This window comes from Dromaius novaehollandiae, chromosome 24 (genome assembly GCF_036370855.1).
Source record: "Dromaius novaehollandiae isolate bDroNov1 chromosome 24, bDroNov1.hap1, whole genome shotgun sequence".
In the NCBI taxonomy this organism is placed as follows: domain Eukaryota; kingdom Metazoa; phylum Chordata; class Aves; order Casuariiformes; family Dromaiidae; genus Dromaius; species Dromaius novaehollandiae.
The window spans coordinates 9,657,657-9,670,422 of record NC_088121.1 but is presented as its reverse complement, the minus strand read 5'-3'; the positions used below and the strand labels follow the sequence as shown (position 1 = coordinate 9,670,422).

Below are 12,766 nucleotides of genomic sequence, written 5' to 3'. Positions count from 1 at the left end.
AAATAGCTGCAAAGCAAGACGTCGCAAACATAACTACAACTTCACCTCCATCAGAGCAAAAGGACCTTTAGGTACCCGCTGGGCCCACAGGAGCTGCGGCACAAATGGCCACCTCCAACCTGGGACTCCCTCTTCCCCCCAGGAAAGGGGGAGACAATCCCACAACTAACGGGCCACCCACATGGGTTGCTGCAAGGCCTCCTCCTTCCTCCACAACCCTGCAGCCTCTCCCAGCCCCACGTCAGCCCTGAGAAGCTCCCAGCCACGTTGCTGCCCCACTCCAGGCCCACAAGCAAACCCTCAGCATTTTCCTGCAGCTCCTTCCCCCTCTGAACCATCTGCCCCATCCTGGCTTCCCCCAAACGCCCCCACAGACACCTCCCTCTCCCTCCTATCTCCCACTCCCTTCCCAATCCCCTCTACCACCTCCTGTGCTCTCCAGCCACCCCTCAACCCCCGACTACCTCTAACCCCTGCCAGACCCCCTCCTATTCCTTCCTGCCCCCCCAGACTCTCCACAGGCATGTTCACACCCCCTCATGCCCTCGCCAGCCTCATCCCCCAAACTCCCCCATCCCCACCCCCTCCAGCTCCCCCCCCCCAGGCCCCACCCCCACCCCTCTCGCCCACCCCCAAGCCTCCCGCAGCCCCCCCTGCCCGCCAGGCCCCCGCTTAACTCCCCCCCCCCCGCCCCAAAGCCTCTTCATACCCCCTCCGGCCCCCCAAGCCGCCTGCTCAGACCCCCTCGGCCCCCCCAACCCCCCCCGGCCCCCTCCAGCCCCCGCCCCCCCGGCTTCCCCTCAGACCCTCCCGCCCCCTCAGACCGCCTCGGCTGCCCCCAACCACCTCCTCCGGCGGCCCCCGGCCCGGCCGCCCCGCGGCACAGCGGCTCCCGGCTCCTCACCGGCAGCAGCAGCAGCCGCCCCGGGACGCTGCGCCTCAAGGAGACTGCGACGACAGCCGCCGCCATCTTAGCGCTGGCGCAGCTTCCGCCGCGGGAGCGGAAGTAACCGCCCGGATCATAGAGAGCGGGCGCTGGAGGGCTAGCGCGGAGCCAATGGGCAGCCATTTTGGGTGTGGCTCCGGCCTCCGGACGCCATGTTGAGTGCGGCTCGGGCCGGCGGGAACGAAGCGCGGCGGGCGCCATGTTGCGGCCTCCAGGCGCCCGCGGCCTCGCCTTTTTCAGGGGCTGCCCGGAGCCTTCCCTGGCCCCGGGGCAGCCCGTGCCCCAGCTCTTATCCCTCCCCCTGCCCGCTGACGTCCAGTTATGGCTGGTTTTCCTCCCCCAAAGGCCCAGGTGGCAGAGCTGGCCCCTCCATCCAGCTCCCGGCCTGGGCCCGGGCTGCCGGAGAGGCCGATCCCCACGTCAGATGGCAGCCTCCTCCCCAGCCGTGAGGGGACCATGGGCACCACCGCCATTTAACACCTTCACCTTTGGATTTTGGGGTGGGGTGGGGGGGCTCTGCTTTCCAGAGCTGGGGGAAAACAGGAGCATCACATCAGAGCCCCCCTCTTTTGGGGCCAAAAGCCTGCTTTTTGTCACTCAGAGATGCTGCCACCCCTTGGGTGGCATAAAGGAGGCAAGAACAGCACAGACGAGGTGTTCCTGCGGAAAGAAAGACACTCCTGAACCATTTCCTCACTTTATTCTCATGGGTACAAATTGTTGGCACTACACCTCACTGGAAATTCCCGGTTTTCTCCATGTTTTTTCTCCCCCCATCCTTGCGTCTCCGCACTCCCCTGAGGGCACGAAGGGAGGCAATAACGTGAACCAAGGGCGGACCAGGCAGAGATCCGCGGTGCGCACACACACGCCTGGTGCTTCACGTCTAGGTTAACCGAAGCGCAAACAAAAAAACACACATTCGCAAGCGCCAAAAAACCACCTCCGAGCGCGCGGCGGAGGCAGCTAGGGCATCACGTGCCACCACTTGAAGGAGAAGGGCCGGCGGTGGACGTTGGTGCCGCAGTGGACCTCCCCCAGGTTCTTGTGGTAGGAGGAGACGTCGTCGATGAAGCTGCACATCAAGCCCAGGGGCTCCAGGAGGGAGCGGACGTGCCGCTCCAAGCAGCACTCGCCCTCGACGACGGGGCCGAACGGCTTGGGGATGCCCAGGTCTCGGGAGAGCACGATCATGTTGACCTGCGCGGTGAACAGAGTTACCTCCGCACGGCATCATTTTCCCCTTCTGTGTTTTCAAAACCTTGCGATTCCGGCCAGCTGGCCGGTTCAAAAGGCCTTTCAAGTCATGGCTGGGTTTTCTGAGCCTCATGGTGTCTCTTTCTGGGAAAAGGGGGGCTGCTGGCAGGGGGAAGTGTCTCGCTTCCCTGGACAATCCCAAGGGAAGATTTTGCGGGGCATTTATTGGATTGCATTGGAAGAGGGAGGTAGCCTCTCCTGGCAGGAGTGGAGTAGCCATCTGTCACAGGCTTAAGCCGTAGATTATTTATGGGAAGAAAGCAACTCGATCAGTTTTGCGTTGCCAGGCTTGTCTCTCCATCCAGGCCCGTCTATGTCCTTGGGGAGGCGAGGGTCACGGCCAGGGACTGCCTGCCTCCCTTTCCAACCCACAGCTCCAAACCCACCGGAGCTACAGGACTCTTATCCCTGCTTGATTTTAAAGAGGGAAAAAGGATTTGGCTAAATAAACCTCAAACCCAATCATGCTGACTTATTAAAAAAGCCAAAGTGCTGAAGAACCTGATGAAGATATTTTATCCTGCAATAAAAAAACAAAAAACAAAACAAAACAAAAAAAACCTTTCTGCCTGTAACTGCCAGCCTTGAGGTTTTAGCTGCCTGGCTCTCCCTACGGTGCATCCGTGCAGGATGTCTGCTCCTGGCCCTTCCCAAAACCCCTCTCCCAGCCCTATGCCCGAATCCCCCCTGCGATTCGGTGAGGACCGAGGAGCAGGGACGCCTCTCACCATGTTAGGGAAGTACGCCACGGCCTTGCCCTCCTCGTCCATCTTGAAGAGGGCCGGCAGATCGATGATATCGCTTTCTGTCAAGCCCAGCTCTTTTTTGAGGATGTCCCTGTTCCAGTCGATGCAGCGCTGGAGCAAGGGGAGAAGAGGCTTGGGGTCGGCAGGAGCTTTTGCCGAAACGCGACACCTCCCTAGACATCCCGATGACGGGGCCAGCACATGGGATCACCGTGTTTGTCCCTGCTGCGCTCGGACCTGCAGGTTTCCCTGCCCGGGACCCCGCTGATCGAATGCCTCCCTCCACGCGATCTGTGCGATCTCCGGTTATTACCTGGACGTACTGGTTCTGTCGCACCATAGTGTCGTTGGAGAGGACTTTATTAATGGTGACCCGCTTGGTGTCAGTCCTGGAATAGCCTACAAACACAAATCGCGATCAGGGAAACGAAACGCCTGCTGTCGGCTTCCAGAAGCCCAGCTTGTGGTGCTTAAGACCAGGCACAAAGACAGAAAAAGCCTGAGTTTCACATGCTGACTCCCTGACCGGGGCAGAGGTGGGAGATGCTAGGAATAACGCCTCTGGCTGAGGCTGCCAGGAGTCCCGATAGTTTTTGGAAAACCAGGTGCTAGGGAAATCTCCAGCCATTTCTCAGTAGCTTACCTTGGCCTGGGGAGCATTTTGAAAGGTCAGATAGTCCATCCTCCTGCCCAGGCAATAATTAGCTGCTAAATTTCTCTGCTGCCTCAGTTCCCAGCTCCATAAAATTGGAGCTGTCATCTCCCTATCATCCGGGTGCTGGGCAGATAAATCCAGGAAGAGGTGAGATCACCCTTCGCACCCGGACGGCTGGATCCTGGACAACTGGAAGTGACCTAAGCCCGGAGGGCTCAAAGGCCCCTCAGAGGCACGGATGTCTTTTCCTGATCCCGTCGCAGACGGATGAATTTAACCCTAAGCAAAACTGAGATTAGAAGGTGCCAAACTGCCTGTCCAGAGCAACCTGGACATCACTGCTGCTCTCATGAGCTGGCTAATGCCTTGACTGCTTGCAGATGGTTTATTAGCCAACAGCTGCTCTGCCTGGGCAATAGCTGTTGTTTTTAAGCAGAGATTAACTCTCCAGCACAGCCAGTTTGAAAGAAATCAAGGCACTTGTAGCCCACCTGTGAAGTGCCACTGGGAGGGAAGGGCAGGAGAGGAAAAACTGCCCTGGGAAAACTTCAGTGCCAGTTTGCAGCGCTGGCTCAGGGCGGCACGAGAGCCCACGGCTCCCAGTTGGGCCCTACTGCACTTTCTGCGGCTCTCTGGATTGCACAGCCCAAGCCACGGGAGGTCTGATGGCGTTTCCAGTGGGCAGAGAAGCTCCTCAAGCAAAAGTCACCTCTGTGCAGAGGGTTTTATCCCTCCAGGCCCACTTGGTTTCTCAAAATAGGACGTGAGGGGGCCGGGTATGGCGTGCAGGCTGCCCGGACGGGCAGGCATCCTGCCGCGAAGAAAGGCCCGTCGGCCTCGAAGGACAACGGCTGCACGGGCGGGAGAAGGTGCCCTTCCTCGCGCACGCGTCCCCAGCACCCACGCGTCGGTCAGGTGCGGGCTGGCTCTTCCTCGCTGCCGCCCTCCGGTCCGACTGTCTCACCCGACATCAAAGCTGGCCTTTAGTCCGGGGATGGAGATCGGCGCGTTTCCCCCCAGCCTCGTCGGAAGCTCGCGAAATTCCTCCGGGCTGAAAACACCTCTTTGCTCCGACCCTCCAGCCTCGCCACCCACCCCACTCGCAGGGCTGCACCGCTGTGGCCGCAGCTGCCAGGTGATCCCTTACCTTTGAACATGGTGGCTTCGCCCCGGCCCTCCTTCTGCTTCTCCCGAAACAGCTTGTAGCACGCCGCGGGGCTGGCCATGAGCATCCGAAATCCCTGGGGGAAACGGGAGAGAAGGCGCTCGTTGCAGGGGAGCATCGCACGAGGACAGCCGGGCAGCCTGGCTTATCGGGGCACCAGGCTCCAAACAGGTGGGGAAGGGGGTTAAGAGCAAAGGGGGTTATTTTAAGCTGTCACATCTGTGCCCCTCCTCAGGAAAGCTGCCCTGGAGGGGCTTCAGAAGCATTTTTGGCTTCTGCAAGAAACTCAAGCCTTCAAATTAGGCCTCCCTGGTATCATTTAGGATCTTTCCTGCTACAGTGCTGAGAGAATATATCTAAATGAAGTGCTGAAACACTGATAAATACCCAGCTAACTGCCCCAGGTGGGAGCGATGGGGCAGGGAGGAGGATTGCACCGGGCCGCACCTGGGTCTGTGCCGGCATGGCCCAATCCTGCTCCCCCTGCCCGCCCCAGGCAGGGGATATAAACACTGGGTGGGCAGAGAGCTGTTTGCTTGCTGGGGGATTGGGGGGCTGCTGGGGTCCTTGGGGCTCTGCAGGGAGTGATGCTCCCAGCCTGGGCAAGCTGCAAGCAGGGTAAATGGAGAGTTTGCTTCTCTAGGTGTCTGTGGCGTAGGCTAGTGCTGTGATACCTGCTCCTATATTTCTTTCTCTGGGCTGAAGACACTTAGGCTGGTGCTTCTGTCTCTAATCTAGTGAGGGGGAGTCAGGGAGGGATGAGCAAGCAAGCAATTGTGCTCTGATTCCCTAGGAGAGGGCAGGAAGACAGTGTGGAGCCATGAAAAGCTGGGATTTGTGAATTTGCAGGGCCTGAGCCTTGTGTGTGTTCTGGCTTGCTCCCCTCCAGCAGCAGCAGCAGCCTCCTGCTTCTATGCTGCTGGTTTCTGACCTGCTCTAGGAGCTGCTGAGCAGCTGGGAGCTCTGGTCAGCCCATGTAGATATTGAGTCTTACTAAGCTTCCTACACCACCTTGGCAGGCAGCTCATTTTCCTTGCTCTCATGAAGATATTAGCTAGGCAAATGCCTTTCTGCATTCATGGAGCACTTGTTTTGGGGGCTTCAGAGAGTGAACCCAACCAGTGGCTTGGTTGTTGGAGGTATACAAAATGAGCTGCGGGGTTTTCCTTAAAGGGGTCCAAGTTAGATTGGTCACTTTGGGCTTTTTCCAGGTGCCTTTTGGAGGACCCAACCCTGAGAGCCAAACCACCCTTTGGAGCTGTCTTGAAGTGCAGCAGCACGTGAAAACCTCGGCCTGTCCCTCATGCAGCGAACAGATCTTTCCCAAGACAGCAGAGGCAGGTTTTTGTGCCAGATTTGTGTTGCAAAGACAGTCACGCGTTTCGGGATGCCGCCTGCTTACCTTTGCGCCGGGACTGGGCACGAAGGTGACAAATTCGTCGACGTGGCCCACGGTGAGCCAGTCGGAGTAGAGCTCCACGGGGGACTGCACTTGCTGGGCGTAGAGGAAATCCCGCACCACTTTCGTCATTCTCCTCCCCGCAGATCTGGTGGCAAAATACCCCGAAAAGAGGGAATAAGGGAAATAGTCGTGCACGTGTCCATGCACACGTGATTATCGGGATGAAGGAAGGGTGAAGTGGAGAAGGGAGTGACTGTGAAGGCAGAGATTTAGCACTGGGACTGGCTGCTCCCAAGTGCACCCACTCCACAACAACAGATTTGTGCCTGGCCAGCAAGCTGTTGATTAAGACCCTCAACACAATCTTTTGCGTGGCATTTAGGGACATATTTGCTATTCCTTCGCTCCCAAACTCGTAGGTTCCCCATCTCGCTTACGTGGGGAAGCTGCTCCCGATGAGGATCCTCCCCAGGGGATATTCCTTCCCGCCGACGGTCACCGGCGGGCTGACCTCCAGGTTCCCGAAAGAGTCGAGGCTGGTGACTGCCTCGAACAGGGGCTCTCTGGTCACGTAGCCGAAGTCTGGGCCCTGGGGAAAGAGAAACTGCTGAGGGTTTCATCCCAAATTCCCCCCTCCGTGCCTGCGCTCCCTGAGGTCCGTAGAGACGTGTTTATTGCCCCGGCATTTCTGCGCAGACGCTACCGCGGCAGGGAAAGGGGCTGTTATTCAAGGTGTTAATGGGGAACGGCATAGCGACGGATTACGGCAGAAGCCTGCGAAATGACCCTGGGCACGCGCCCCAGTCGTTTCCCTGGCCCTGAGGGCTTGGCAGCGCAAGACCTCTTCTCCCCTGCGGGGTGGATCCGTCTGTGCTCGCTGCATCCGGGGCTACACCCACTTCCCAGGCAGGAATCCAGCCGAGTTCCTCCGGTATCCGTGAGGCCACGCAGCCGCTGGGGATGCACGGATGAGTTTTAGCTCCCGGAGCGAGGCTCTGCCCCAGGGCTGCACCTCGGCCGGCCCATGGTTGTTTTGCAAGGTCACAGGCTCCCGCCTCGGTGGGGGGACGATCGGGGGCCTCGTTCGGCATGCCAAAACTCCTGGCAGCCGCGCGAGCGGGCGGGAATGCCGCTAGTCTCTCCGGCAACCAGACCCGTTTGCAGGAAAAATTCAGACATGCAAAACATTCCTCCTGCTGGGCTCAGATCTGCTCCGGGGGGTAAAAATAACAAGGGCGAAAGCCATCCCTGGACAGGGGCCAGTCCCTGGAGACAAAGCGGCAGCCCTGGGATGAATAGCGAGAGGATGAAAGCCTCGGAGTCAGCTGGTCTCAGTAATAGATGGCAAATGCCAGGCGCAGAGCTGGAGCGCTGAGCCAGGGAGAGATCTCCTCTGGCATCTCACAGCCACCAGTTAAGTGTCCAAGTTAAGCTAATTACTTAGGTGATGGGGTAGCCTCGAAGCTGACTGTCTAGATGGCTCATGTCAAGTGAGAGCTTGAGCTTGGCCCCAGAGGGTAAATCCACCCTAGGAGTAAGAACCACCTGAAGAGCTATACTCCGCTTAAATCCTATTTAAGCCTGACTTTGAGGACTTAATATACCTGGGATTTAAGGTGCTATTCGTGCAGAGGTAGTTAACCCTTTGTGCTGTGGTTGTCACATACTAAGCTTGAATGCATTAGGGAGAGACTGAAATATTAAAAAATCCAAGGCAAAGCCGACTGCCAGCAGCAGGCCAAAAATCTTGCAATGGTTCTTGCAGGGATCCGGGATGTAATTGCAGTCCATGAGAAACTACAGAGTGTCGGTGCTCATTCTGATTTAAATCAGCATGGTTTTGAAGCTCATGGCAGTGCAATGCAGCTGCTTGAACGAGATCAGCTATCTCCTGTTCTTTTTTCATTAAATCTCACTTCTTACTGTTGCATTTCCTTAGGGGTGAAGCATCCAGCTGAATGCTTTGATTAACAGTGATTTCTCCAGGCTGCCTCCTCGGACGGCTCTCTGTAGACACTGACGTGGCGGTGTTTTCTTTTCTGTAAGAGTATGCTCCTGTCGCGATTCTCTCTCTGTGGGCGCCCATCCTGCGTACCCTGGCAAAGCCAACGTGTGATCCTGTGAATTTTCAGCGTGAGAACTGCAAAGTCCGGCTTAACGCAGGTGCTCGGTGCTCAGCGTCGTCCTGGGGCTGGAGAGATGCGGCAGAGAGATGGGAGCTGCAGTCCAGGAAGAGAAGCATCCAGTAGTGAAATCGAGGGCAGACGCCTGAGGGTGCACAGTTAAGAACCAGAAGTTTGCTTTTTTTAATCGAGGGTGTTTGGAGAAGCTGGGAGCTGCCGTTTCCAACGCCCTCCGTTCCCCGCACATCTCTGAGGCTCTTCCTCCGTCGTGCTACGACCCAGCCACAGAACAAAGAGCTCGTTCATGGCAAGCAAACACAGCTGTAGCGAACGGGAGGCTCTGCCATCGCCCTGTTCTGGAGCGAATCCTGGCAAGTCAGGGGTTCCCACCTCGCGGAAAGCTGGGGACAGCTCTGCTCTGTGGGGGTGAGGCCGGACGCAGCGGGGCTGCCTTTCTCCAAGGCTCTCCGTGCATTTTGGGGTGCCTGTTTGGAGCATGGCTGGGGGTCAGAGATCCTATCCCTGGAGGCTCACGGATGCTGTGGGAGGGACTGAGCATCTAACACCTGCTCTCCCCCTATTTCTATTTAATAATAGAAATTATTGCTCTCAGCCTATTTCTATTTAATAAGCCACGGAGCCAGTACGGTTTCAATTGTCAGGTCACCGTCGTGTTCCTCCCTAGTGCTGTTTCAGCCCAGGTTTGTGGCATCCAAGTCCTACCAGTTCCAGACTGGCTTCGAGGGGCTAATTCCCTCCCGTCTCTTTTTTCCCCCTCGCTCGGGGTCCCAGAGGCTTAGAGCTTTGCCGCGGGAGAGGAGGACCCGTGTGTGCGCTGTGTTTGGCGAAATTGTCCTAGCTGGAAAATGAGATTGGAAAGATAGCGGAGATAAGGGGAGGCTTCAAAGCAGAAGATTGGAATATAATACGTTAGCAGCTCCAAAGGCTGAAATTGCTTCTTTAAATATGAAGCAAAGCAATCCCTAAAGAGGGCAGATACGCGTAGTTGCCTGACTTACTTGTGAAGGAGCAGATCAGCATGCTATTCCCATCCTGCCCGACAAATCCAGGACTGCATGTACTCATTTCAGGCACGATAAAAGATGTATTTCAACACTTTTGAAAGAGATTAGCCTTCCCCAAACTGACACGCAGCAAAGAAGTGAGCTGCTGATGCTAAAATGCCAGCGCGCCGTCCTCTTCTCCAGTTACTGCTATGGAAAAGGGATAGACAGAGGCTGCCGGGGGACGGACAGAGTCCCCTTGAAGCCCTGTGGCTCTCTGGACGAGGCGATAAGACGCGGGGGTCCTTCGCAGCCGCCGGGCTGCCTGCAGCTCTCTGCTGGGAGCTGTCGGGCGGTGAGCAGGCCCCGCAGGAGCCGTCTGTTGCGATGCTGGATGAGTCTGGCTGGGCTTAGGAGGTCAGAGGAGGATCTCCTGCCCTTTCTGTCCCCGGTGCAGGAAACAGCACAGAAGGGACAACATTCAGGTCTCCATCCCTACGTTTGACAAGGCTACGTGATTTAATGTCGCAGGAGGCTGGACTCCAGCTTGGCGAAGTTTCATCGTTAAAGGTTTGGCCTTCAAGCCCTCTTCTGTCCGTGCTCGTCTTCGCTGGGCTCTCCCAAAACGTGTCGTTCAGGGTCACTGCTCTCCTTGGCAGCTCTCTGCACACCCTTCCTATGCTGGCCCGTTGCGTTTGGCGGAGAAACCCTACAGGGATTTGTCGGCAGCTGGTGGCATCTTTCAAGCGAGTAAATTGCCTCCTCTTACATTTTCCTTCCCTCTCCTGCTCAAGAGCTGAAGCATATTCACAGGTGCAGAAGAGGAAAGGAAAAACCAGCCCACGGCTCAAAAATTCGGTGTCAAGAAATCCATCCCGTCCCCGAGTTTGGCAGAAGTCCTTCTTTTCCAGAGAGGCGAGCTCCTTCCTGGCCCCTCTTATCCTGGGGGCCTTCTGGATTAACGGTGCGGAGGAATCGGAGGTTTTCGAGACAGCCTGGGCTCCTGGGGTGACACAAGAGAGGGTGACAGGCCGCGGAGGGACCAGCCTGCTCTTACCAGCAGCTCCTTGATGGGGAAATCCCTCAGCCCTCCGTCTCGGGGGGAGTCCAGCACCACCGGGAAGCTTTTGTGAGGAGCGTGGATGTAGCCAAACTCAACTTCATCCTAAACAAGGCAGGGGGAAAGCCAGACAGTGCGTGTCTGCAGGGAGGAAAGGCAGCCCGTCTGCAGGGCTCGGCTTTAGGGTAGGGTTTTTTGGCCGGTGGCCTGCCCGGCCCCTCCGTACCTGCATCCAGCGGTCCCCGCGGTTCATGTAGCCGTAGCAAACCTTCAGCTTGCAGCCGGCTTTGTCCACTAGGTTCTTTATCTCCTTGAGGAAGAGGTAGTTGTCCTTCACGCTGGGAAGGCGAGAGGGAAGCGGCTGAAGCGTTGGGGACGGACGCTCGCCCCCAGCCTTCCCCTCCGCCCGTCACCTCCCCGGCAGACGGGATACCCAGGCTCTGCCCGCCGTGGCTCGGTGGCCTGGGGAAACCGCGGTTGTAACAGCCCCTAGGTCTGGATCAGCCCAGGCGCTGCTGCAGGACGGTTTGTGGCCCTGTTTTGGGCACCTCAGCTTTTGCGGCTCGTATCTTTGCCATCAGCAAAGCGTTGCACCGTTTCCTACGTCGTGTGGGGTTTCCACTCTCTTGTGAACCGGCTGGATGAATCCAGCCCAGCTGAGCCCTCGGCACGTAGCTCAAATCAACGGAGAAGCTCTCGGGTCATGTCTAGGAAGGACAAGAGCCCACAGCGGGCGCCTGGGAGGGTGCTTAGGGCTGCTAACAGGGTGCCCGTCCCTCCATGACACCCAGCGCCCGTTATAGCCCCCCAAGGAGAGCAGGGAGGCGTGAGGCCGGGGCGGCCCGATCCGGCGGGGAAGGCCTCCTCCGTCGGCCTTTACCTGCAGACGAAAACGTCCACCGGCGCCAGCGTGTTGGGCGTCATGATCCACGGCGCTACCCTGAACGCCACGGTGTCGGTGAAGATGGGCGCGTGGGGGATGCCCTGCGGGGAGGAACCGGGGGCACCGCGGACGCGCTGAGACGCGGGCCGAGGAGGGCGGCAGCAGCTACGCGCACCGGCGCCCGGGAGGGCCAACGGCCGAGGCAGCCGCGGTCTGCTGCGCGCCGAGCTCCTGCGGCCGAGGCCGGCTGCCGTGTAACGAATTGCCCCGTGGTTTTAGCTTGGCTTATCCCCTCTAATCCAGAGCTACGGACTGCAGCACGCCGGGAATTGGGGAGCGTTCCCCTTCTTGCTTTTTTGCACAGCAGCGAGCTGGGGCTGGCTGGGTGAGGGCTCAGCGCCAGCAACCCGGCACGCTCCGGAGACCTGCTTTGCCTCCTGGGATGGAAGCGGAGCAGGGGGATCGCCTGCATTAACAGCAGGGCAGAAATGCCAATTGCCTATCATTTTGCACCAAAGCGAGGGCTAAATCGCTACATAAGGCAGCAAGAACCCTGGCCTGCAGGTCTGTCTAAAAGCTGGGAGATATTAGGAATTATTGGTCTCCATTTACTGCTATCCCACCAACGTATCTTAGCTGTGAGGTCATTTTTGAGTTAAGCTAACAGCTACTCTATGCCCTTTGGCTGCGCGACCGCTCTCCCTGCATCCCCCATCCCCTTCGTCCGTGGCCATCCATCAAAAACCCCTTCTCCGGCCGCCTCCAGACCTCGGCCAGGGACTCCAGGAGGCTGACGTGGATGGAGACGAGCCCGGGGAAGCTGTCGTCGGGGAAGCGGAGTCCCTCCACGAAGAACTCCAGCTCCGCGGGGCCGCCCGTGTACTGCACGGCGTGGTACAGCTTCCGCCTGCCCAGGACGTGGACGTAGCGCTGCCCGAAGAAGGGATCTGGGGGGAAAAATGGGAGCGTTCAGGATGGGCACAGCTGCCGTTCCCTGAATTTCGGTGGTGGCCTAAAACCCGTTTTGCTCATTCGCATCCCCAGAGATGAGGTACCATCTCCAGTGCTGGAGCTATTTCTCTCCTGCTGATGGATGTAGCGTCCACCCAACAGAAAAATCTGAACGCCAGCTCCGTCTCTTGCAATTCTGCAATCACCGGGCAAGGGCGAAGCGTCCCAGATCCTTTCCTTCCCCGGAGCCGCTGTTGAAGGACGTTTTTCGCGGGGCGTCTGCCCTTGCAGCCCCCCAACCTTGGGGGCAGTGGCGCCTGCAGACTCCTAGGTGACGGACTGAGACTCGAGACCCATCGCTCGGCTCTCGGATGCCTTCCTGATGAATTCAGCGGAGCGGCTGGGAGCCCGGGCCGGCGTGCTGTCATCCGAGCTACGGCAGCGAGTGCCGAGCGAGCTCGCCAGGCCGCCGTCTTGGGTTTCCGCGGGGGGAGGTGGATTCGTGGTGCCCTCGAGGGCTGGCCTGGCATGGGGCAGCGAGGAGCCGCTGTCCGAAATGCTCTCCGCTGGGTCC

The 12,766-nt window shown here is 58.3% G+C and overlaps 1 protein-coding gene across 1 annotated transcript in view; it reads right to left on the bottom strand.

The window, feature by feature from the left end:
- The window catches only part of LOC112994551 (protein-arginine deiminase type-2-like), a 29,429-nt gene that overhangs the window by 9,357 nt on the left and 7,306 nt on the right, over positions 1–12,766 (bottom strand). Inside the window, exons 8-16 of the mRNA XM_064497142.1 lie at positions 12,010–12,188; positions 11,239–11,342; positions 10,585–10,696; positions 10,356–10,463; positions 6,609–6,760; positions 6,172–6,316; positions 4,752–4,845; positions 3,263–3,348; positions 2,932–3,060 (exon numbers count right to left, since the gene is read on the bottom strand). Coding sequence (XP_064353212.1) covers positions 2,932–3,060; positions 3,263–3,348; positions 4,752–4,845; positions 6,172–6,316; positions 6,609–6,760; positions 10,356–10,463; positions 10,585–10,696; positions 11,239–11,342; positions 12,010–12,188 — 1,109 coding nt within the window. The remainder of the gene's footprint in view (positions 1–2,931; positions 3,061–3,262; positions 3,349–4,751; positions 4,846–6,171; positions 6,317–6,608; positions 6,761–10,355; positions 10,464–10,584; positions 10,697–11,238; positions 11,343–12,009; positions 12,189–12,766) is intronic.